This window comes from Budorcas taxicolor, chromosome 17, assembly GCF_023091745.1.
Source record: "Budorcas taxicolor isolate Tak-1 chromosome 17, Takin1.1, whole genome shotgun sequence".
NCBI classification, from domain to species: domain Eukaryota; kingdom Metazoa; phylum Chordata; class Mammalia; order Artiodactyla; family Bovidae; genus Budorcas; species Budorcas taxicolor.
Window position 1 is genome coordinate 41099491 of NC_068926.1, and position 25701 is coordinate 41125191.

Genomic DNA, 25701 nt, shown 5'->3' on the forward strand with positions numbered 1-25701 from the left:
TCTTCGTGATAATGTCTCCTTAGATTTTCTTAGTTTGTTTCTCTAAATTGATGTTTACGTGAACTAAATAAACAGGCACTTCATGTTGTCATTTAATGAAAGTGCTTGGGGTGGATGGTGGATGATCCCAGTTTTTCCTGTTTGTGGAGTGCAAGGCACTTTACGTTCATCATCTCACCAAATTGTATGGCAGCCACACACCAGTTACTCTTGAGCAGGTTTCCTGTGGGAAAAACGAGGCTCAGAGAGTAAACATGTCCTCCAAAGGCTGGCAGGTCGTGTGTGGTGGGGCTGGGACCCAGCCTCATCCTCATCACTGTATGAGCCGTCACCATTACCCTCTTGCCTTAATGGATTCTCAGCGAGTGTGGGCTGGGCCTTCCCAGGTAATCAGCGTCCGCATCAGAACCTGCTACCTCCATGGCCTTTTGGTATGATTCCCGAATGGAGCCAGGATGCCTTAACTGTCCCCTTCTCAAGACATTGATTTTGGGTCACAAGGAGTGAGGCAGGCAGTGTGTCTGCACCACTCCTGTGTTTATCATTCCCAGTCTCAGAGAATTATGGAGATGTGGGGCTGGGTGGTAAAATGAGGGCCTGGAACCCCTGGACGCCCTGACTTCTACTTCTCAAGGGCCTCTAATTCTTTTTGATCCATTTATACTGTTGTTGTTCAGTTGCTCAGTCATCTCCAGTTCTTTTTTTTTTTTTAATTTTAATTTATTTATTTTAATTGGAGGCTAATTACTTTACAATATTGTATTGGTTTTGCCATACATCAACATGAATCCGCCACGGGTGTACACGTGTTCTCCATCCTGAACCCCCCTCCCACCTCCCTCCCTGTACCATCCCTCTGGGTCATCCCAGTGCACCAGCACCAAGGATCCTGTATTCTGCATTGAACCTGGACTGGTGATTTGTTTCTTATATGATATTATACATGTTTCAATGCCATTCTCCCAAATCATCCCACCCTCTTCCTCTCCCACAGAGTCCAAAAGACTGTTCTATACATGTGTGTCTCTTTTGCTGTCTCACATACAGGGTTATCGTTACCATCTTTCTAAATTCCATATATATGCATTAGTATACTGTATTGGTGTTTTTCTTTCTGGCTTACTTCACTCTGTATAATAGGCTCCAGTTTCATCCACCTCATCAGAACTGATTCAAATGCATTCTTTTTAATGGCTGAGTAATACTGCATTGTGTATGTGTACCACAGATTTCTTATCTATTTGCCTGCTGATGGACATCTAGGTTGCTTCCATGTCCTGGCTACTATAAACAGTGTTGTGATGAACATTGGGGTACACATATCTCTTTCAATTCTGGTTTCCTCGGTGGGTATGTCCAGCAGTGAGATTGCTGGGTCATAAGGCAGTTCTATTTCCAGTTTTTTAAGGAATTTCCACATTGTTCTCCATAGTGGCTGTACTAGTTTGCATTCCCACCAACAGTGTAAGAGGGTTCCCTTTTCTCCACACCCCCTCCAGCATTTATTGCTGGTAGACTTTTGGATCGCAGCCATCCTGACTGGCATGAAATGGTACCTCATTGTGGCAAAGTCATATCCAATTCTTTGTGACCCCATGGACTGCAGCACACCAGGCTTCCCTGTCCTTCACCATCTCCCAGAGTTTGCTCAAACTCATGTCTATTGAGTCGGTAATGCCATCCAACCATCTCATCCTCTGTTGTCCCCTTCTCCTCCGGCCCTCAATCTTTCCCTGCATCAGGGTTTTTTCTAATGAGTTGGCTCTTCACATCAGGTGGCTGAGAGTATTGGAGCTTCAACATCAGCATCAGTCCTTCCAATGAATATTCAGGACTGATTTCCTTTAAGATTAACTGGTTTGATCTCCTTGCAGTCCAAGGGACTCTCAAGAGTATTCTCCAACACCACAGTTCGAAAGCATCAATTCTTCAGGACTCAGCTTTCTTTATGGTCTGAGTTTCATATCCATACATGACTACTGGAAAAACCAAAGCTTTGACTATACAGACTTTGGCAGCAAAGTAATGTCTCAGCTTCTTAATATGCTGTCTAGGTGTGTCATAGCTTTTCTTCCAAGGAGCAAGCGCCTTTTAATTGCATGGCTGCAGTCACCATCTGCAGTGATTTGTAGCCCAAGAAAATAAAGTCTGTCACTTTCATTGTTTCCCTATCTCTATGCCATGGAGTGATGGGACCGAAGCCATGATCTTCATTTTTAATGTTGAATTTTAAGTCAGCTTTTCACTCTCCTCTTCCACCTTCAAGTGGCTCTTTAGTTCCTCTTCACTTTCTGAGTACAGTGAAGTCACCACTTACTAGGAGGTCACACCAACCAAGTGTTTATTCAGGGGCGATGGACCATTGCTTAGAACCTACAGGCTAGAGATGGAAAGTGGGGGATTCTGAAAAATTCACTCTTATTCATCAGCATGTTTGAGTGCTTGGTCTAGACATCATGTCAGGAGCTAGAGAACCAAAGATGATTGGTGATGAGTCCCTGTTCTCAAGAGCTCAAGCTTGGAAGGCAGGAGGTGGCTAAGCAAACCTATCCTACAAGAGTGGTCAGGTAAAGACCTCAATGGAGATATTTTTGGAGAACCCTGCAGGCACAGAGAGGGATGTGTATTTAGGGGGATAGTTAGGGGTGTTGCAAAAAGATGTAGAAGCAGTAATGTCAGACTGTGGATGAAGTGAGCGATGGGTGGGTGTAGAAAGATGGAGAGAGCATATGCCTGGAAAACAGTTCTGGGAAAAGGAGATTAGCGGTTGGAGGGGGAGAGTAGAGAATGACTGGGTTTGTGTCATGGAAGGACATGGACTTCATCCCACAGACCATGGGGAATCATTGATAGGTCTGAAGAAGTAGGGTGATGTGATGAGCTTTGGACTGCAGGAAGCTTACTCCAGTCAAGAGTTCATGGGTTCTTCATCTACATTAGCAAACACTAAATGACCCAGGACTGCACCACCCAGATGTGATGAACACTCTATTGGCAAAATGTGATTGTCTGTGGAGCCTGGCAGTGATCCCATCCTCATGATCCTCTGAAGCTGAGGTCGGTTCCTGTTTTTCAAAGTGGAATATTGAGGCAGGAAGAGTCTGGAAGTTTCCATTTTCATAGCGGAAGTCCTGGGGAGACCTCGAAAGCAGAAGTTTCTGTCCATGAGTCAAAGCTTCGGAACAAAGAAGGACACTTTTTAAAGTGGAACTGATGGTTTGGATTGTGTGAGTCGTCTGTGGTGGAGGAAGTCACAAGTGCTTCACGCTTAGCTAATGCTTGAGGAAATGTGGAGATTATTTAAACTCAGTTCAACCTCAAGAAAACTAGTGAAACAGAAAAGTAACTAAATGCATTTATTTTTTTGTTGCAAGAACTAAATCACCCAGAAATCGGATTCCTAAAACAAGACCTTGTATTTGGGCTCAATTGTCTGCATAGATTCTTAACATATAAAATATATGGAATTCTGCCTCTTTGTTGCCTTCCCCTTTTAAAATCATAAAAACCTAATATAAATTGGTTCTTCCTAATATGTGACAGTGCTGTATTTCAGTGTCTGTCTGGATCTCTTACCACCCTGCCAGACAGGTTTGGAAGATGGTCTTTTTACCTCTTGGGGTGCTCAGTGCCTCAGTCAGGGTGGCTGGGGGACTGGGCTCCAGTCTTATGGAGATGAGAGATACTGTCAAGAGTAGAACCCTGGGACTTACCTGGTGGTCCTGTGGCTAAGACTGCATTCCCAATGTAGGGGACTCAGGTTCTGTCCCTGGTCTGAGAACTGGATCCCACATGCCACAATTAATGATCCTGCATGCTACAGTGAAGAGCCAAAAAAAAGGGGGGGGTGTGTGCAATCAGTACTTGTGACTTCTTTCTCAACCCCACCCACATGATCAGCTCTTCTTCAGAGAAGGTTCTTCTCCTTATCAACAGCTATAGCCCAATTCTGGAGCCCAGGAGTTTTTCATTTTGCTTGTCTTTGCACTGAGAACTCAGCCTTTATTTTAGTCCTTCATTCACTCCCTTCAGAACGTTCTTCAACTGGCAGACATGTAACCTGATCATCATTACACACGTGTTTGTCTGATTCTGCTGAATTCCTAGCTACAGCATGGGTCTTGCCTGGGCTGGGATCTGGTAGGTCCTCTATTTTTGGTATGCTTCACTCTGAACTCTTTCTATCCAAAACACAGGGACAAAATGGGTTCAGAGATTAAGGGGTAATGGTAAGTACATGCTTTTGGAATAAGAGGATGTTTAAAAACCTGAGTATCTTATTCTCTGTCCCTATCCTCTCCCTCAAGGCCATCAGAATCTTGCATTCTTATTTACTCTCTCTCACATTAAATAACTTGTCCATGTTCATCAACACTAATGCCGGGGTCCAGCCCCGGTGGATCCAGGGTGATTTGAAGGTGGGGGGACAGTGTTGGCGTCTTTGGAAAAATACATATTTAATTACAGTTAGAGATGGATAGTGTAGTAGGAAGATTAGTGGAGAAAAGAGGCTGAATAACTTGGATTACATGGAATAGCATCCATGCTCCAGATGGGAATTCAGCCAGAAACACGAGGAGCAAGAAAGAATGACATGGGTGAATCAGTCTTTCTGGAAACTGATCCAATTTCTTTATTTTTGGGTTTGCTTATATACCTTTTGTTACACATAGGGATGAATACAGAGTCACGCGGGGGTCAGCAGTCCTGACCTTTATCAAAATCAGGTGCTTCACATAAATGTATAAAAAAAAGGTCTTAGGGATATTACATCATCTTCTGGCCAGACCTGCTGACATTTTATGATCCTTTCTTTCTGGTAACCAAAAAACTTATTTCTTCCAAGGGTGTTTTTTCTTAAACCAGGCACCACCCTCCAAATAAAGTTACATTCCTATAGGGTGAGGGTGTAGAGAGTTACAATCAAGAAAGGAATTTATTTAACCCAAGGTTAACATGATTAATCTTAAAGGTTAATACTTATTTCTCCTATATGCTTAAAGGTTAATACTTATTTCTCCTATGTGTTATATTCATTATAAGGGCAGGGAACATGGAGATTTAGCAGCAAACATCAGCCCAACAAATAAAAATCCTTTCACCAATGCTCCCCTTCAGATCTATTTAGTCTTAAGATAGTGATAAAGTTACATTTTTACATAGCAAGGACACAGTGATTTATAACAAAGTACAGTGATCTATTACAAAAGAGAAAATCCATTAACTCCAAAAGTCTAGTATTGCTAACCTTAAAACTACTATATTTCCTTTTCTATATTCCAAATACATTGATTAATATATTCCCTGGTGCCTAAGGATATGGAGGCTTGGCGGCAATCATTGACTCAACAAGAAAAAGCCCTATGCTAATTAAGACTCTCAAAATACTCCAAAACTCTGTGCTGTTTATGGTTAAGAGGTAGTAAACAATCATGTGGCAGGAGTATGGATAATCCTGTTACACAAGCTAGTCTGTCAGAAGAGAGGTTTGACCTGAGACATCCTTGTCCCACCCAGAGCAGGGAATTAGCAGCAATTATTGACACAACAAATGAAAAACCCTTCACCAATATAATTCCTAACCAACCCACTATACTAATAATTTCCAACTCCCCCAAAGAATTTGCCTTTAGTAAGTCTAAAACATCTCGTGCCTCTCAGGTTGGGAGGCTGTAAACAATCACATGTGGCCGGACGAACCTATACAGGCGGGCTAGATAACCTTCAGAGGAGTCCATAAGCTGAAACACTCTTGTCACACCCAGGAATTTTTATTGCCTTGGAGCTGCACGTTTACTCCTTCTCCGAGAGAAACGGTTATGGGGGAGAGCCCCCCCGTAAAGTCAGAGGTGTAGGTGAGAGCATAAAACAGACTCTGGTTTTGGGGTTAGATGCTCAGGAACAGGGGGTTTCCTGAGGCTTGATCACGCCTTTGTGTATGCCAAGCCTCCTTCCTCATGACCTTTGCCGTGGGCGGAGTTCCTCACGCTGGCCCCCAGCACACTAAGCCAAGAGGTCCTACCTGCTTTTTTCACTTCTGTCTAATACTTTTAATCACCAGAAGCCTACTGTGAAAGGCACTGTAAAAAAAATAGAGCAGATCATTCATTAACAACCAGACACCTGCTACCCTCTCACGGGAGGCACACCCCTTCAACACCTGCTTTTAGCAGATTCAAGTTTTGCAAAGTTCAATTTTTCCTTCAATGCCTTAGACAGTTGCAATGGAACTGGACAAAATTTGTTTCCTGTAACAAAGATGAGCCTCAAGTTTTGGCTGGTCTTTGTTTTCTTTAATGGATTTTGGAGTTATTTTTAATGAAAGGCTCTGAACTGAACAGTCACTTTCCTTTTTGTCTTGTTCACAAGAAGTCTTGGAACTTGGCCCATGTGATAAAAATAGGCTTCTGATTTCAGAGCTCAGGATGTTTTACTTATTTTCGCCCAGTGATAGATGCAGACTGACAACTCCACCTATAGTTCGACAAGACCCGTCACTGGTTGAAGGTGAAGGGGCATTTAGTAAACTAGGGTAGAGGAGGCTGTGTATAGCATTCAGTCTTAGTGGATTTTCACATTCATCTGCTCAAAAGAATGTCTTCTTTGTGCTTTTGAATAAAGAACAAACTTGGGAGAACATAAAAATTCAGGGGAACTATTCAGATTTTGGAAAAAATAAGTTTTATACTGGCAAGTCTCATTTTTTTAAAAGACAGCTGTGTAACCTTTAGTTTACATGAGCACCCACATATCTTTTAAAACCCCACTTCCTCCCCACTCTGACAGTTAGAATTTTATTTCCTCACTGTAAAATTTCTCCAGAGAGCACAGCGCTGCGTCATTTTGACAAACCCGAATGTGAAGAGATGGGTGCAGCTCATCTCTGAGGCACTCCAGGTAAGTCGCTTTAACCCATTTCCTGCTTTCAGAGACTATTTTTCTGTCATGCCTTCAGATCTATCAAAGTTCATTTAATGCTGTTATCAGCCATATTTTTTACAAAGTGGAGTTCTCCTCGCAGTAGCTGCTCACAGTTCTGAGCTCTGGAGCCATCCTGGCGGCTGTCACTACCTCAAGGGAGGGCAATGTGCACAAATGCTCTGCAAGACCTGTTTGTTGGGAGGAAGAGCGGGAGGCCTACCAACTCTGAGAACTGGCGCTGGCCCTGCTTTCTGGAAACCCCTTTCCCGTGGTGACTGATGTCAGGCAGGGCAGCATAGAACCTCTTTCTGTGACAGTCAGAATATTTGCTAACGGGAGATGGATGTGGAGGAAAACAGTCGATACTAACAGAAAACCAATTATTCCTATCTGCTGAAAGCTCCCTGTGGCCGTTTGAGAACAATTTTTCAAATGATTTAATAGAAAGTGTGTCATTCAAAAAAATTTTAAGGTATAAAAGGAAGAAAATGGTAAATGAAATGCAATATACTCATAGACTGAAATGGTAACAGTTGATTCACTACAGTCTGTGGGTGAGAGAGAGCCCACAGCCCATTTTTGTGTTTCATGAGCTACCAATGGTTTCTACAATTTTTAAATGGTTGAAAAAATATCATCATCATCATAATATTACTATGACACTTAAAAATATATAAAATGTACACTCAGTGTCTGTAATAAAGTTTTATTGGAACTTGGTCACCAATCTTTGTGTATGTATTGTTGCCACTGCTTTTGTGTCTCAATGGAGTTGAGTGCCTGCTAGTGGACATTGTATGGCCCTCAGTCACCATCTGAACACGGGGCTAGATATCACAGTTAAAGTGATAATACTTAAGAATATTTAATTGTAAGAGACATGTTTGCAATATAACATTTAGTGAAACAGTTCTGACAAACTATATATGTAAGATGATTCCAAATAGTCTATCATCCTTTGTAATTTTTGCGCCTTTCCCTTGGTGGAATTGTAAGTTCTATGAAAGCCAAACAGCCACAAAAAACAAAACAAACAAAGGCAAACAACTGAAAACCTGACATGTATGCATGTGTGTATGTATGCTTTAGGCCTAGAGCGGCACTTGAGGTATAGTAGATGCTCAATAAACAAACAAGGGCTAAGGGAAGGCTGATGAATTATGTGATTTTATAATGCATGCATGTAATAATAGTTAAAGCAAAACTTTCTAGGATATGCATATATGTGAGACACCACACTGAGAACTTTAAATGCATGATCCCATTAACACTAATGCAGTTAGTTTTGGAAGGTACAATATTGCCCACATTTTACAGAGGATGAAAGTGAGGTTTGAAGAGATTATATAACTTGTCTAACATCACAAAGCTAAGAGGTAATGTGACCAGAATTCAGAAAGTCTCTTGGGTTCCAGAGTCTGAACTCTAACCACAAGCTATATTCCTTAAATTTCTAAAAACAATTAATTTTTTCAGGTGTGAAAGAAAGACATGGGAAAATATCTGATGTAAATATACAAATAATGGGACCAATGACTAGGATAGGAGATTGTAGACGATTGTTGTTTTCTGGCTGTATATATATATTTCTTTGTATTATAGTTGATAAGAATATTTTATTAGTTTCATGTGTAGAATAGTGAGTCAATGTTTCTGTAGTTTTATACTCCATCTGAAGTTATTAAAAATCATGGTTATATTTTCTTGTGCTGTATATCTTTGTTGTTTCTTTGTTTTTATGCATAGTAGTTTGTGACTCTTAATCCCCTACCTCTGACTTGCCCCTCCTACTTCCCTCCCTCCACTGGTAACTACTAATTTGTCCTCTATGTCTGTGAATCTGTTTCTGTCTTATTACATAATTTGATTTGCTTTATTTTTTAAATTCCACAAGTATGTGATAACTTAGAGTACTTGTCTTTCTTTGCCTGACTTATTTCACTAAGCATCATACTCTTCAGGCCCATCCATGTTGTTGCAAATGGCAGAATTTCACTCTTTTTTATTACCAGGTAGTATTCACTGAATGTGTACACACACACACACACACACACACACACACACACACACACCCCACATCTTTGTTGCCCATTCTTTTGTTGATGGACATGTAGGTTGTTTCTGTATCTTAGCAATTGTAAACAGTGCTGCTGCAAACATTGGGGTGCATGTATCTTTTAAAATTAGTATTTTTGTTTTCTACAGATATATGCCCAGCATTGTAATTGCCCGATCATATGGTAGCTCTATATTTAGTATTTTGAGAAACCTTCATATTGTTTTCCACAGTGGCTGCACCAATTTGCCTTGCTAGTAACAGTGTAGGAGGATTCCCTTTCCTCTATACTCTCTCCAGCTTGTGTTATTTGTGTTCTTTTTTGTTATTGGAGGATAATTGCTTTACAATATTGTATTGGTTTCTGCCATACATTAACGTGATTCAGCCACAGGGATACCTATCTCCCTTCTCTCCTGAGCCCCCACCCCCCATCTCTCACGCCGTCCTACCCCTTTAGGTGGTCACGGAGCACTGGGTTGATCTCCTTGGATCACACAGCAAATTCTAACTTGCTATCTATTTCACATATGGTGATACATGTTTCCATACTGTTCTCTCAATTGTCCCACCCTCTCTTCCCCCACTGTGTCCACAAGTCTGCACTCTATGTCTGCATCTGCATTGCTGCCTCACAAATAGGTTCATCAGTGCCGTCTTTTTAGATTTCATACTCGTGTTAATATGCAACATTTGTCTTTCTCTTTCTCACTTCACCCTGTAGAATAGATTCTAGGTTCGTCTACTTCATTAGGACTGACTCGAATGTGTTCTTTTTTATAGTTGATATTTTATAGTAATATTTCATTATGTTTGTCTGTATCATATGTACATATACATATATATATACCACAGTTCATCTGTTGATGGATGTCTAGGTTGCTTCCATGTCCATTCCATAGGAATGCTTCCATATCCATTCATCTGTTGATAGATGTCTAGGTTGCTTCCATGTCCTAGCTATTGTAAAAAGTGTTGCAACAAAAACTGGAGTACATGTGTCTCTTTCAATTATGGTTTTCTCAGGGTATATGCCCAGTATTGGAATTGTTGGGTCATAAGGTAATTCTAACCTTCTTGCACTGTTGGTGGGAATAGAAATTAATATAGCTACTGTGGAGAATAGTATGGAGATTCATCATTTGTATTCTTTATTATGTTAGCCATTCTGACAGATGTGAGGTGATATCTCATTGTGATTTGATTTGCATTTCTCTGATGAATAGCAGATTAAGTATCCTTTCATAACCTATTTGCCATCTATAAGTTTTCTTTGGAAAAATGTCTATTCATGTATTCTCATTTTTTAAAGCCTTCTTTGTTTTTCTGATATTGAATTGTATGAGCTGTTTATGTATGTTGGATATTAGCCCCTTGTCAGTCATTTCATTTACAAATATTTTCTTTCTGTTTTGTTTATGGTTTCCTTTGCTGGGTAAATGTTTTTAAGTTTAATTAGGTCTTATTTGTTTATTTTTGCTTTTATTTCTTTTATCTTAGGAGCTGGTTCCAAAAAATATTGCTATGATTTATGTCAAAGGATATTCTGTCTGTGTTTTTCTTCTAGAGTTTTATGGTTTCAGGTCTTACATTTAGATCTTTAATTCATTTTGAGTTTATTGTACATGGTGTGAGGAAACATCCAATCTCATTCATTCAACATGTAGCTGTCCAGGTTTTCCAGCACCACTTAATGAAGAGACTGCATTTTCTTCATTGGATATTCTTGCCTCCTTTGTTGTAGATTGACTATATGGGTGTGAGTTTACTTCTCCATTCTCTATTCTGTTCCATTGATCTGTGTGTCTGATTTTGTGCCAGTTCTATACTATTTTGATCACTATAGCTTTGCAGTATTGTCTGAAGTCAGAGAGCATGATTCCTTTAGCTCTGTTCTTTTTTCTCAGGATTGCCTTGAGAATTGGGGGTCTTTTGGGTTTCATATAAATTTTAGGATTATTTGTTCTAGTTTTGTGAAAAGTATCATGGGTATTTTGATAGATATTATAGTAGATCTGTAGGTGGCTTTGGGTAGTATGGCCATTTTAACAATATTAATTATTCCAATACAAGGGCATGGGATATCTTTCCATTTTCTGTATTGATATAATTTTCAAAATTCTTCATTAATGTTTTATATTTTTCAGTAAATAGATTTTTTACCTCCTTGATTAAGTTTTTTTTTTTAATTTTAAAATCTTTAATTCTTACATGTGTTCCCAAACATGAACCCCCCTCCCACCTCCCTCCCCATAACATCTCTGTGGGTCATCCCCATGCACCAGCCCCAAGCATGCTGTATCCTGCGTCAGACATAGACTAGCAATTCAATTCTTACATGATAGTATACATGATAGAATGCCATTCTCTCATATCATCCCACCCTCTCCCTCTCCCTCTGCATCCAAAAGTCCGTTATACACAGCTGTGTCTTTCTTCCTGTCTTGCATACAGGGTCGTCATTGCCATCTTTCTAAATTCCATATATATGTGTTAGTATACTGTATTGGTGTTTTTCTTTCTGGCTTACTTCACTCTGTATAATCGGCTCCAGTTTCATCCATCTCATCAGAACTGATTCAAATGAATTCTTTTTAACGGCTGAGTAATACTCCATTGTGTATATGTACCACAGCTTTCTTATCCATTCATCTGCTGATGGACATCTAGGTTGTTTCCATGTCCTGGCTATTATAAACAGTGCTGTGATGAACATTGGGGTACATGTGTCTCTTTCAATTCTGGTTTCCTCGGTGTGTATGCCCAGCAGTGGGATTGCTGGGTCATAAGGTAGTTCTATTTGCAATTTTTTAAGGAATCTCCACACTGTTCTCCATAGTGGCTGTACTAGTTTGCATTCCCACCAACAGTGTAGGAGGGTTCCCTTTTCTCCACACCCTCTCCAGCATTTATTGCTTGCAGATTTTTGGATCGCAGCCATTCTGACTGGTGTGAAGTGGTACCTCATTGTGGTTTTGATTTGCATTTCTCTGATAATGAGTGATGTTGAGCATCTTTTCATGTGTTTGTTAGCCATCCGTATGTCTTCTTTGGAGAAATGTCTATTTAGTTCTTTGGCCCATTTTTTGATTGGGTCGTTTATTTTTCTGGAATTGAGCTGCATAAGTTGCTTGTATATTTTTGAGATGAGTTGTTTGTCAGTTGCTTCATTTGCTATTATTTTCTCCCATTCAGAAGGCTGTCTTTTCACCTTGCTGATATTTTCCTTTGTTGTGCAGAAGCTTTTAATTTTAATTAGATCCCATTTGTTTATTTTTGCTTTTATTTCCAGAATTCTGGGAGGTGGATCATAGAGGATCCTGCTGTGATTTATGCCTGAGAGTGTTTTGCCTATGTTCTCCTCTAGGAGTTTTGTAGTTTCTGGTCTTACATTTAGATCTTTAATCCATTTTGAGTTTATTTTTGTGTGCGGTGTTAGAAAGTGATCTAGTTTCATTCTTTTACAAGTGGTTGACCAGTTTTCCCAGAACCACTTGTTAAAGAGATTGTCTTTACTCCATTGTATATTCTTGCCTCCTTTGTCAAAGATAAGGTGTCCATATGTGTGTGGATTTATCTCTGGGCTTTCTCTTTTGTTCCATTGATCTATATGTCTGTCTTTGTGCCAGTACCATACTGTTTTGATGACTGTGGCTTTGTAGTAGAGCCTGAAGTCAGGCAAGTTGATTCCTCCAGTTCCATTCTTCTTTCTCAAGATTGCTTTGGCAATTCGAGGTTTTTTGTATTTCCATACAAATCTTGAAATTATTTGTTCTAGTTCTGTGAAAAATATGGCTGGTAGCTTGATAGGGATTGCATTGAATTTGTAAATTGCTTTGGGTAGTATACTCATTTTCACTATATTGATTCTTCCGATCCATGAACATGGTATATTTCTCCATCTATTAGTGTCCTCTTTGATTTCTTTCATCAGTGTTTTATAGTTTTCTATATATAGGTCTTTAGTTTCTTTGGGTAGATATATTCCTAAGTATTTTATTGTTTTCGTTGCAATGGTGAATGGAATTGTTTCCTTAATTTCTTTTTCTACTTTCTCATTATTGGTGTATAGGAATTTCTTAGGAATTTTGTTCTTTTTGATATGATTGTAAATGTGATTGTTTCCTTAATTTCTCTTTCTGAGAGTTCATTTTCAGTATATAGAAGAGCAGTAGATATCTATATATCAATCTTTTATCCTGTAACTTTACTAAATTCATTTATTAGTTCCATCTGTTTTTTCTTTTTTGGTGGAAACTTTAGTGTTTCCTATATATAGTAAGAGGTCATCTTTTAGCTATGCATTTTAATGTTTTTCCACATTTCCTAACATGAATAGATTTACTTTTTTTTAAAAAAATGAAACAAATATTTCTAAAGCAAAGGAAAAAGCAATGCAGAAATTGTTAACTGTTTATGTGCATCATTTCCTCCTTTCTCTGAGGGCCTCATGTGCTGAGGAGACTGCTGGTCTTCTTTCTGGTACATTGATTTGTTTTGTTGGAGTTCAGTGTTGGATTTCGACTCTGCTTGAGTACTTTCTAGCACTCAGAATGCAAAATGCTAGCTGTGTATCACTTTGTTCCAAAGATACTGGCTGATAGAGCCTCTTGGTATTAATATTTTGAAGTCCATATCTTTCAAAGCTTCCCTGGAGGCACAGTGGTAAAGAATCCACCTGCAATGAAGGAAACACATGCAGGAGACACAAGTTTGATCCCTGGGTTGGGAAGATCCTATGGAGAAGGCAATGCCAACCCACTCAAATATCTTTGCCTGGGAAATCCATGGACAGAGGATCCCAGTGGGCTACAATTCATGGGGTCCCAAAGAGTTGGACATGATTTAGTGACTAAACAACAACAAAAAATCTTTGAAAGCTATGCTGTGTCTCTTACACGTGCTTGGCTACACTGGTTTATTCGTGTCTCCCACTACATGATGGACTGCTCCTGTCGTTATCGTTGTTCAGCTACTAAGTCATGTCTGACTCTTTGCTATCCCATGGACTGAAGCACGCCAGGCTCATCTGCCCTCCACTGTCTCCCAGAGTCTGCTCAAATTCATGTCCATTTAGTTGGTGATGCTTTCAAACTATCTCATCCTCTGCCACGCCCTTCTCCTTTTGCCTTCAATCTTTCCTAGCACCAGGGTTTTTTCCAATGAGCTGGCTCTTCACATCAGGTAGCCAAAGTATTGGAGCTTCAGTCCTTCCAGTGAATGCTCAGCATTGATTTCCTTTAGGGTTGACTGCTTCTACCTGAAATTTATTATTATTATTTTTAAAATTGGCATAGTATTTGGAATATATACAGTTAACATTATACTTATCTAGCATCTAAGAAGATAATTAGGTCCCAGTAGCATGAAAACATTTAGTACAGTAAAGGAAATAAAAAGGAGTGAGATAACAATTAAGTTCTTTAGTTATGATTCCTCTTTCTTTATTTTTCTTTTAATTGTACATCAGTGACTGTGACCTATTTTCCACAGTCTAAAGGATTTTCTACATGCCCTGGCCTAAATTGCAAGGCTAAAAGGAGAAAGATTTTTCCTTTGAACAAAAGTGGAATGTAGATGCTTAGGATGATTAAGTGGATGTTACTAATATTATTGAGGTCCCTGGCACACCAAATTGAAGAGTGGTTAGAAGGGTGACTGTCCTTGCACTAAAGACGAGAGATAAGAGCTCTACACAAAGGCAAACAAGCAGGGTGGGAAAACAAGTCTTTAACAAAAACAGTTATAGATTGAGAACCTCTCAGGTTATTTGAAAAAGCTTTAAAAATCCCTGTGATGTGTCTTGACATTCCAACCATAGTTTCAGAGGCTTCTATTGTTCAGGCTTGTTAAGAATGAGTTAAATGTGATTTTTCAGATCTTTGTGACTTACTTTCTTTTCCTTTTTTCAAGAGATCATTCTGATTTTTAAGTTACAAGCAAAGCTGCTCATCATCCTTTTTGAGTGACTTTATTTGACAGACATGGAGGCTTGAGAGAGATACTTTTGGTTTTAAGCCTGCAGTATCATTTAATGTATAGTTTAGCAGTGAAATTTCTGAACTATCAAAACTGAGACAAAAACATTCAAGTGACATTTTCTTTGAAATATATTCTATGCACTGGAAATTGATAAAGATGATATTTGCTTAAATGTACTTCGGGTGGTTTTATGTGAATAAACGATTGTTTACCAGCAGTGCCATTGTTCTATCAGAAAAGAAAAAAAAAAAAAAGAAGAAACAAATCCAAAACACCTCTAAACCTCTTACTTCCTTTTTCTTTCTTTGGAGATTATAGTGACTGGTGTGAAACATGCAATTTCACTTTTAAATTTGCAACTTCTAAAAATTCTTTTTCTTCCTAACATCATACTGTGGCCTCAGAAAATCAGACAGTTGTTATTACAGATAGAGTGCAGCTCCACTCAGACACTGAATAGACAATTATAAATGTCTGGATTCTTTCCTTTTTCATGGTGGCTGCTTTTAGATGTGGAATAAAACCACATTAACCAGAGGGCGTTGTTATTGGTGGTTATAGCCCTATTCCTGCCACATCTGTAAAGTATCTTTTTTAAAAAATCCTTTTCTTTCCTTGGCTAATAGTTACTTTCCATCGTATAAGACTGTTATCAGGAAGCATCATGAAGGTATATGAATATTAAATGATTCAGAAGACAAAGGGAGCTTAAATGTTATCTAATCCAATTCTAGCACAGGACAGGTGAGAATGTAAAGCTGTGCAAGAGTGAATGACATCCAAGGGCACACACAGAGTCAGTAACTTGCTAACTGTTTTTTTCTCTTTTTTTTGGCTTTTATAGATGGCCGCCCATGTCCTTTCATCCTCTGGGATCCATCTTTGTCTCCAACAAATAATGAGACCCACTCTTCTGTTAAGCTCACTTGGGGAACTTATCAGCAATTGCTGAAACAGAAGTGTTGGCAGAATGGTCGAGTACCCAAGCCTGAGTGGGGCTGTACTGAAATACATCACCATGAGTGGTCCAAGATGGCCCTTTTTGATTTTTTGTTACAGGTAAGTTTTTTTTTAATCAAGTAAGTAGTTACCTAAGACTGACACTGAGTTATGGAAGTGCGCAGTTAGGAAGTTTCTGCACCTTTTGGGTTTTTATGAAAGTAGTTTAAATTCTATAATGTTGTATTTGGCAAGCCTGGTACAACATCATAAGACATTATATCCTCTTAGGAAATGTTCAGAAATGTCCCTTAGTCCTTTTATTAATTTCTGAATAGGTAATTCTTCAGTACATTACTACTAGAATCGTCATACCTATCATAGATACAATTTATTATGATAACCCATCAGTGGCTTTTCAAGGTAGGTAGTCTTACAGCACTTGGAAGGTAAGTAAACTGAGGTTAAGTAACTCACCCAAGTTGTCACAGCTGCTCAAAACTGGGCTGGAATCCTGGGATCTGGTGATAGTAGAAGTTTGTCTTTTTTTCTATTTTTCCACACTGTTTCAGTGGTCCCTTGGTCACTTTTCTTACAGTCACCACTTCCTGTTTTCTTTCCAGTAATTCTTTGTAAATACATCATTAAGATTGACACTGGAAAATAATAAATATTGGCCATCTACATAACTGCATGATTAGATGTTTTATAGGTTTCTTATAACTTTTATCTCCTTCTGATGAGGATCTCATGACTCTTCCTGTCCTCTCATTCCAATTACTGCTTTTCTCTTCCACTTTAGAAAAGCTGCCTGGTGGTGTATTGTTAATTAGCACTTTTTATGGCAATTTAGGACTATCTTAGGACATCTACAAAACATTCTCCTTTTGTTAATTTTGTGTGTGCATATGTGTGTGTGTGCCTTTTCAGCAAGGAACTAGAAAAGGACAAAAATGTAGGAAGAGGGGCTTCCCTGGTGATCTGGTGGTTATGAATCTGCCTGCCAATGCAGGGGCACGAGTTTTATCCCTGGTCCAGGAAGATCCCACATGCTCGGAGCAGTTGGACCTACACGCCACAGCTACTGAAGCCCCCATCCACCTAGAGCCCATGCTCCACAATAAGAGGAACCACTGCAATGAGAATCCTGTGCCCTGCAACCAGAGAGTAGCCCCTGCTCACTGCAGTTAGGGAAAGCCCAGGCAGCAATCAAGATGCAGTGTGGCCAAAAAGAAAAAAAAAGTGTAGAAAGAAACCCAGTTTGGTGAGAGCCACAGGACAGGGATTAGGAACTTTCGAGAAGAGACGATCTCTGGTGTCCATGCCTCACAGCCACCAGTGAGAACTGAGCTGGGAGCAGGCCACTTGCTTTGGGGAAGAGGCCATCAGGAAGCACCAGATACTGATGAGCTGTGCAGCTGTGAGGCTCAGGCCGGGCTCCGTATATGTATAATCTTATTATTCCATTTATTAGCACACTCTCTCTGTGAGGTAGACACCTTCTGTCCATTGTACAGGTAAAGTCACTGAGGCGTAAAGAGGTTATTATTGAGAACTGTGAAGTGTCTGAGGTCTTACTCTGCTTGTAGGCTAACAGGTTAGCCAGCCATAGATGTTAGCAGAAGACAAAGGACTCCCAGATGAGAGACAAATGACTTCATTACCCATGTTCCTCTGCCCTCAAGGCCCACTGGGGAGTTACGGAGTGGCCTCACTGAATGCTGCACACAAGTGGGTTTTTGTACCTTCTAAGAAAACCTCCAGTCTTTATTTCATTTCTTTTGAACTGAAAAATGAAATGATGTACAACATTTTGCTGGTTTCAGGAATACTCCACAGTGATTTGACATTTGCAGGCATTATGAAATGAGCACTGTGGTAAAGCTAGCATTCATCTGTTCCCATACAAAGTCATTACAATATTATTAGTTATATTCCTTATGCTGTATGTTACATTCTTGTGACTTGTTTACTTTATAACTGGAGGTTTGTATTTCTTAATCCCTGTCGCTTATTTCACCTGTCAATCTCCCTCCTCTCTGGCAACCACCCATTTTTTTCCCTCTACATTTAGAAGTCAGTTTTCCTTTTGTTTTGATTTTTTGTTTATTTTTTAGATCGCACATGTAAATATGGTGTTTGTCTTTGTCTGACTTATTTCATTTAGCATAATGCCATCTAGATCATCCATGTTGTCACAAATGGCATGTTTTCACTTTTTTATGGCTGAGAAGTTATATATATGTACATATATATGTAGATATCTTACATCTTTATCCATTCATGTATGGATGGACACAAGTTACTTCCACATCTTGGCTATTATAAATAATGTTGCAATGAACAATGGTATATCTTTTCAAATTAATGTTTCCTTCAGGTAAATACTTAGAAGTGAAGTTTGTAGGTCATATAGCAGTTATATTTTTAAAAGTTTTTGAGGAACCTCCATCAGTTCAGTTCAGTTCAGTTGCTCAGTCATGTCTGGCTCTGTGGCCCCATGGACTGCAACACGCCAGGTTTCCCTGTCCATCACCAACTCCCAGAGCTTGCTCAAACTCATGTCCATTTGAGCTGGTGATGCCATCCAATCATCTTATCCTCTGTTATCCCCTTCTCCTCCTGCCTTCAATCTTTCCTAGCATCAGGGTCTTTTCAAATGAGTCAGTTCTTCTCATCAGGTGGCCAAAGGATTGGAGTTTCAGCTTCAGCATCAGTCCTTCCAATGAATATTCAGGACTGATTTCCTTTAGGACTGACTGGTTTGATCTTCTTGCAGTCCAAGCGACTCTCAAGAGTCTTCTCCAACACCACAGTTCAAAAGCATCAATTCTTCAGTGCTCAGCTTTCTTTATAGTCCAACTCTCACATCTATACATGACTACTGGAAAAACCATAGCTTTGACTAGATAGACCTTTGTTGGCAAAGTAATATCCCTGCTTTTTAATAAACTGTCTAGGCTTGTCATAACTTTTCTTCTAAGGAGCAAGTGGCTTTTAATTTCATGGCTGCAGTCACCATCTGCAGTGATTTTGGTGTTCAAGAAAATAAAGTCTGTCATTGGTTCCATTGTTTCCTCATCTATTTGCCATGAAGTGATGGGACCAAATGCACCAATTTTCATGCCCACCAATATTGCACAAGGTTTCCCTTTTCTCTACATTCTTGCCAAAAATTTGTTATCTTTTGATAATAGCTATTCTGACAGGCATGAGGTCGTATCTCCTTGTGGTTGTTTGCTGATTTTGGGGGGAGCGGAGCAGTTGGTTTGCAGGATCTTAGTTCCCCGACTAGGGATTGAACACTCACCCACTGCAACAGAAGTGTGGAGTCTTAACTGCTGGACTGCAGGGAAGTCCCTTTCTTTGCTGATTTTTTCTTCTTGTGGTTTTATATTTCCCAGGTGATTAGGGGTGTTCAGCATCTTCTCATGTGCTTGTTGGCCATCTGAATGTCTTCTTTGGGAAAAATGGCTGTTCATATTCTATGCCCATTTTTAAATTGTTTTTTGATGTTGAATTGTATGAATTCTTTGTATATTTTGAATATTAACCCCATATATACCTATATATAGGTATATAGTTATATAGCAGGTATGTAGGTATATAAGCCCCTATATATACTTATATATAGGTATATAGTTTGCAAATATATCCTCCCATTCAGAAGTGGCCTTCCTTTTGTTGACAGTTTACCTTACTGTGTAAAAGCTTTTAGGTTTGGTAGTCCCATTTGTTTATCTTTCCTTTTGTTTCCCTTGCCTGAGGAGATAGATCCCAGAAAAAAAAAAAAAATACTGTTAAGACAGACATCAAAGAGCATACTGTGAATGTTCTCTCCTAGATTTATGGCTTTGGGCCTTATATTTAGGTCTTTAATCCATTTTTGACTTGATTTTTCATATGGTATGAAAAAGTAGTCCAAATCGAGTCTATTGTACACAGCAGTACAGTCTTCCCACCACCACTTCTTGAAGAGGCTGTCTTTCCCCACTGTATATTCTTGCCTGCTCTGTTGTAGATTCATTGACCATATAAGCTTTGGTTTATTTTGGGGCTCTCTATTCTATTCCATTGATCTAGATGTTTGTTTCTATGTCAGTACCATACTGCTTTGATTACTGTAGTTTTGTAGTATACCTTGAAATCAGGGACTGTGACAACTCTAGTTTTTTTTTTTTTTCTTCTTTCTCAAGATTGCTTTGGCTCTTTTGGGTCTTTTTGTTTTCATACAAATTTTGGAGTTGTTTGCTCTAGTCCTGTGATAAATGTCATTGGTGTTTTGACAGGGATTGCACTAAATATGTAGATTGCTTGAGTAGTATAGTCATTTTAACAAATATTGATTCTTCCCATCTATTGGCACAAAATATCTTTCCATGTGTTCTGTCATCTTCAATCTCTCTTAGCTTTCAGAGTACAGATCTTTTTTTCTTCTTTGATCAGTTTTATTCTTTTTTATATAATTAGAAAAGTGATTGTTTTCTTAATTTCTCTTTCTGATGGTTCATAATTAATATTTATAAGTGCAGCATATTTATTTTTTATTTTTAATTGGAGGATAATTGCTTTACAATGTTGTGCTGGTTTCTGCCATACAAAAATGTGAATCAGCTGTAAGTATACATATGTCCCCTCCCTCTTGAATCTTCCTCCCACCCTGCACCCCATCCCACCTGTCTAGATTTTCAGAGGATCAGGTTGAGCTCCTTGTGTTAAACAGCAATTTGCCACTAGCTATTTATTTTGTGTATGGTAATGTATATGTTTCAACACTGCTCTCTCAATTTGTCCTGCCCTCTCCTTCCCCTGCTGTGTGCACAAGTCTGTTCTCTATGTCTGCATCTCTATTCCTGCCCTGCAGATGTGTTCAATAGTACCATTTTTCTAGATTCCATATATGTTAATATATGATATTTGTTTTTCTCTTTCTGACTTACTTCACTCGTATAACAGGCTCTAGGTTCATCCACCTCACTAGAACTGACTAAAATTTGCTCCTTTCATGGGTGAGTAATATTCCATTATATCTACCATGGCTTCTTTATCCATTCATCTGTTGATGGAAATCTAGGTTGCTTCCATGTCATGGCTATTGAACATAGTGCTAGAGTGAACATCAAGGTACCTGTGTCTTTTAGAATTGTGGTTTTCTTAGGGTATATGCCCAGTAGTGGGATTGCTCAGTCATATGGTAGTTTTAGTCCTAGTCTTTAAAGAAATCTCCATATTGTTCTCCATAGTCGCTGTATCAATTTACATTCCCACCAATAGTGCAAGAAGGCTCCATTTTCTCCACAGCCTCTCCAGCATTTACTGTCTATAGATGTTTTTGATGGTGGCCATTCTGATGGCTCAGCAGGTAAAGAATCCACATGCAATGTGAGAGACACTGGAGACACTCGTTCGATCCCTGGGTGGAGAAGATCCCCTGGAGAAGGAAATGGCAACACACTCCAGTATTCTTGCCTGGGAAATCCTATGGACAGAGGAGCCTGACAGGCTACAGTCCAAAGCATTGCAAAGAGCCAGACACTACCGAGCAACTAAGCACATTCTCACTGGTGTGAGGTGATACCTCATTGTAGTTTTGACTTGCATTTCTCTAATAGTAAGCACTGCTCAGCATTTTATTGGCCATCTGTATATCTTCTTTGGAGAAATGTCTGTTTAGGTCTTTTGTCCATTTTTTTGATTGTGTTGTTTCTCTGATATTGAGCTGCCTGAGCTGCTTGTATATTTTGGAAATTAATTCTTTGTCAGTTATTTCATTTGCTATTAATTTTTCCCATTCTGAGGGTTGTCTTTTCAACTTGTTTATGCTTTCTTTTTCTGTACAAAAGATTTTAAGTTGAATTAGGTCCCATTTGTTTATTTTTGTTTTTATTTCCATTATTCTAGGCAGTTGGTCGTAGAGGATCTTGAAATCAAAGGGGGTTCTGTCTATGTTTTCCTCCAAGAGTTTTATAGTTTCTGCTCTTACACTGAGATCTTTAATCCATTTTGAGTTTATCTTTGTGTATAGTTTTAGGAAGTGTTCTAATTTCTTTCTTTTACATGTAGCTGTCCAGTTTTCCCAGCACCATTTATTGAAGAGGCTGTCTTTTCTCCATTGTATATTCTTGTCTCTTTTGTGAAAGATAAGGTGCCCCGTAGGTGCATGGATTTATCTCTGGGCTTTCTATCTTGTTCCACTGGTATTTATTTCTGTTTTTGTGCCAGTACCATTCTGTGTTGATGACTATAGCTTTGTAGTATAAAGTCAGGAAGGTTGATTTCTCCAGTTCCATTCTTCTTTCTCAAGATTGCTTTGGCTATTCAAAGTCTTTTGTATTTTCATATGAATTATGAAATTTTTACTCCAGTTCTATGAAAAATGCCATTGGTAATTTGATAGGGATTGTATCAAATCTGTAGATTGCTTTGAATAGTGTAGTCATTTTCACAATATTGATTCTTCCAAAACACGAGCATGGTATATCTCTTCGTCTGTTCATTTTGTCTTTGATTACTTTCATCAAGTGTCTTATACACTTTCTGTATACAACTTTTTTGTCTCCTTAGGTAGGTTTACTCTTAGGTGTTTTATTATTTTTGTTACAATGATGAATGGGACTGACTCATTAATTTCTTTTTGATCTTTCATTGTTAGTGTATAGGAATGCAAGAGATTTCTGTGTATTGATTTTGTATCCTGTGACTTGACTAAATTCCCTGATTAGCTCTAGTAATTTTCTGATAGTATCTTTAGGGTTTTCTGTGCTAACAGTGAGAGTTTTACTTCTTTTTCAGCCTGGACCCATTTTATTTCTTTTTCTTCTCTGATTGTCATGGCTTGGGCTTCCAAAACTATGTTGAATAATAGTCATGAGACTGAGGACCCTTGTCTTGTTCCTGAAATTAGAGGATATGCTTTCAGTTTTTCACCATTGAGAATAATGTTTGCTGTAGAAAACCACCAATCTAATGAGATGCTGCTAGCAGACATGCCCAAAATTTGCCCCAGAAGGAGACATTATTTTTATTATTGGGTTAGGAAGAAAATCTATCTTCCATCCCAGAAGGAGACAGTCTTTGTAAGTTGCAGTGCTTTTTATTATATTGACATCCTTGAACAAATGTTGCAGAACAAAGCTTGATGTAATACATGCAGAAATGCCATGAAGAATTGTTTCTCAACAGTTACCTCTTTTCATTTGTTGTTACTTAGTTAGCAAGTTCCCAAATAGAGATTTCAGCAAGTTTGTCTAATTGCATTTCTCATATTTTACACTATTATTTTACAACAACAGCCAAGTTATTTTTAGTTTAATGAAAGAAGTTGGTGTGATAAAATGTTATAGCAAGAAAGTGAGAATGTATGAAGACATCTAGGATGAAGTATGTAAAGATACTCACTGTAGAGGTTGAGCAGCGTAGTTGTTGAAAGTCCTGAGGGTGATGCCTTGGAGGAGCAGAGGATGGAGTGGAAGATCATGAAACTAGTGGTGAAATCTTCAAGAAAAGAAAGACCTTGAGGTTTGCAGCCTATAATCAGAAGAGCTAACCAATAATGATTAGAGGGCAAGCCTTGTTTCTGGCGATATTTTGTTGTTGTTGCCTGATTCTTGGTTTGCTGTGTGTGTTTTTTTCTCTAGTTGTGGTGAGAAGGGTCTATATCTCATCACAGTGCATGGGTTTCTCATTGTGATGGCTTCTCTTGTTGTGGAGCATGGGCTCTATTCAAGGGCTTCAGTAGCTGTGGATCTTGGACTTAGTTACTCCGAGGTATGTGGGATCTTCCTGGAGCAGGGATCAAACCCATGTCTCCTGCAGTGGCAGGCAAATTCTTATCCATTGTACCACTGGAGAAGTCTGACATTTAATTTTGGAAACTTCAACTAAATCTCAACAGCCTCTTTATCATTTTCCTTTCTGTTGAAGGAAGCTCTAACTGTTCTCATCCAATGAAAATATATTTACACAACATCCACTATGCAGGGCCAGCAAAGTCATGTGAAATGGTTATCCCTCACTACCCTATCCCAAGTTTGGTTTGCAAAACATTATTTAGTTAGGAAAATAGAGTGTATAAAACAAAAAGATAGATCCAAGTAAAATGGCTGACTGAGATAATATAAGTTCCTATTGTTATGAGGTCAAAAGAAGAACCTTTTGCCATAAAATAATAAGGAAATTTGAGTAGGGTCATAGGCTGTGAATGATAAAAAAGATAAGAAAAGTGTGTGAAAGAACATGGGATTGGCAATGTTCTTGTGATATTTAGGATGTCCTAAATACAGGCACATCACAGGAGATTTGGGGTTTGGTTTCAGACCACTGGGCTTCTCTGGTGGCTCAGATGGTAAAAAATCTACCTACAATGCAGGAGACCCAGGTTTGATCCTTGAGTCGGGAAGCTCCCCTGGAGAAGGGAATGGCTATCCACGATAGTATTCTTGTCTGGAGAATTCCGTGGACAGAGGAACCTGGTGAGCTACAGTCATGGGGTCACAAAGAGTCGGACACAACTGAGCAACCAACACTTTCTTTTACCCTTTTTCAGACCACTACAACAAAGTGAATATGATGATAAAGTCAGTCACACAGATTTTTACATTTCACAGTGCATGTAAAAGTTAGCTTGAGAGTCTATTATAATCTCTTCAGGGTGCAATAGCGTAAGTCTAAATAAAGCAATGCACTTAGGGTAATTAAAAAAATAATGCTGCTGAGAAATTACTCCAATCAACTTGCTCAATGCAGAGTTGCCACAGACTTACCAAATGCAAGATCTTGTGCCTGATACACAGTAAGACCAAACAGAAACTTGGAGTTTAAAACAGAGAAATGCTTATTGCAGGACCATGCAAGGGAACTCCCAAACCTGGAACTCCCCCAAAGGTTTCAGCAAAGTATTTTTAAAGGCAAGGTCACCATGTTCCTGTGAACTTCCAACAAGACAAATGTTATTCTGTATCTGCAGCTTTTTTTCCCTATATGAATGGAGAAATGTTACACCCTCAAAAGTTAGAGACTTGAGAATGGGCTATCATGTATATATATGGCTCTAGGCAACATTCTTAACTTGAAGCAAAAGCAATAGAATACAAAAGTTAAAGTTAAAAGTTAAAGTAAAATATGGGGTCAGATTTGTTCTTTCTACAAAGCCAACTTGTAAAAACCACATTTTCTGGGGAACACAATAAAATGATATATGTCTGTATACCATTTGTCTGAAGCAGTTATTTAGGGGGGCAGTTATACTCTCTGTCTATAAGAGATGCAATAGAACATTGAGGAAGAGAGCTATTTTTAAAAAAATATAGTTATGTTGTAACTCTCTGTTCATTACCCTGACTCAGCAAAAACCAATCCCAGCTGAGCCACAGTCTCATGAGTACATCAGCTTTTATCATCATTGTGTCTATTGCCTGTAGTTGTGAGGATGTATCTGGGTATCACTCTAATAAGTTTTCAACAAAGATAAATATTTCAAATTCTTAAACTAATACTATTAATGATCTATCAGTCATATAACATGTGCTATATGTCTGGCACTGTTCTAAGACTTGCTCCTAAGCAGTAAAGTATTCACTTATATAGTTATCATACCAACCTTATAAAGTAGATACTGTTGTTCCCATTTTAGAGGTGAGGAATCAAGGCAAAGAGAAATTAAATAATGACCTGGATCGTATACCTGGTATGCAATAGAACATGGAGTGAGACTCAAAGAGTTCCAACTTGAGAGATAAGTTTCCTACAATGCCTCTTCCTCTTCATTTTATGGGGGGTGGAGTAGGGGGTGGAGGGTGGATAGC

The 25701-nt window shown here is 38.8% G+C and overlaps 1 protein-coding gene across 1 annotated transcript in view; it reads left to right on the forward strand.

The window, feature by feature from the left end:
- Positions 1–25701, forward strand: part of GASK1B (golgi associated kinase 1B) — a 68504-nt gene that overhangs the window by 12046 nt on the left and 30757 nt on the right. The window contains exon 3 of the mRNA XM_052654930.1: positions 15804–16018. Coding sequence (XP_052510890.1) covers positions 15804–16018 — 215 coding nt within the window. The remainder of the gene's footprint in view (positions 1–15803; positions 16019–25701) is intronic.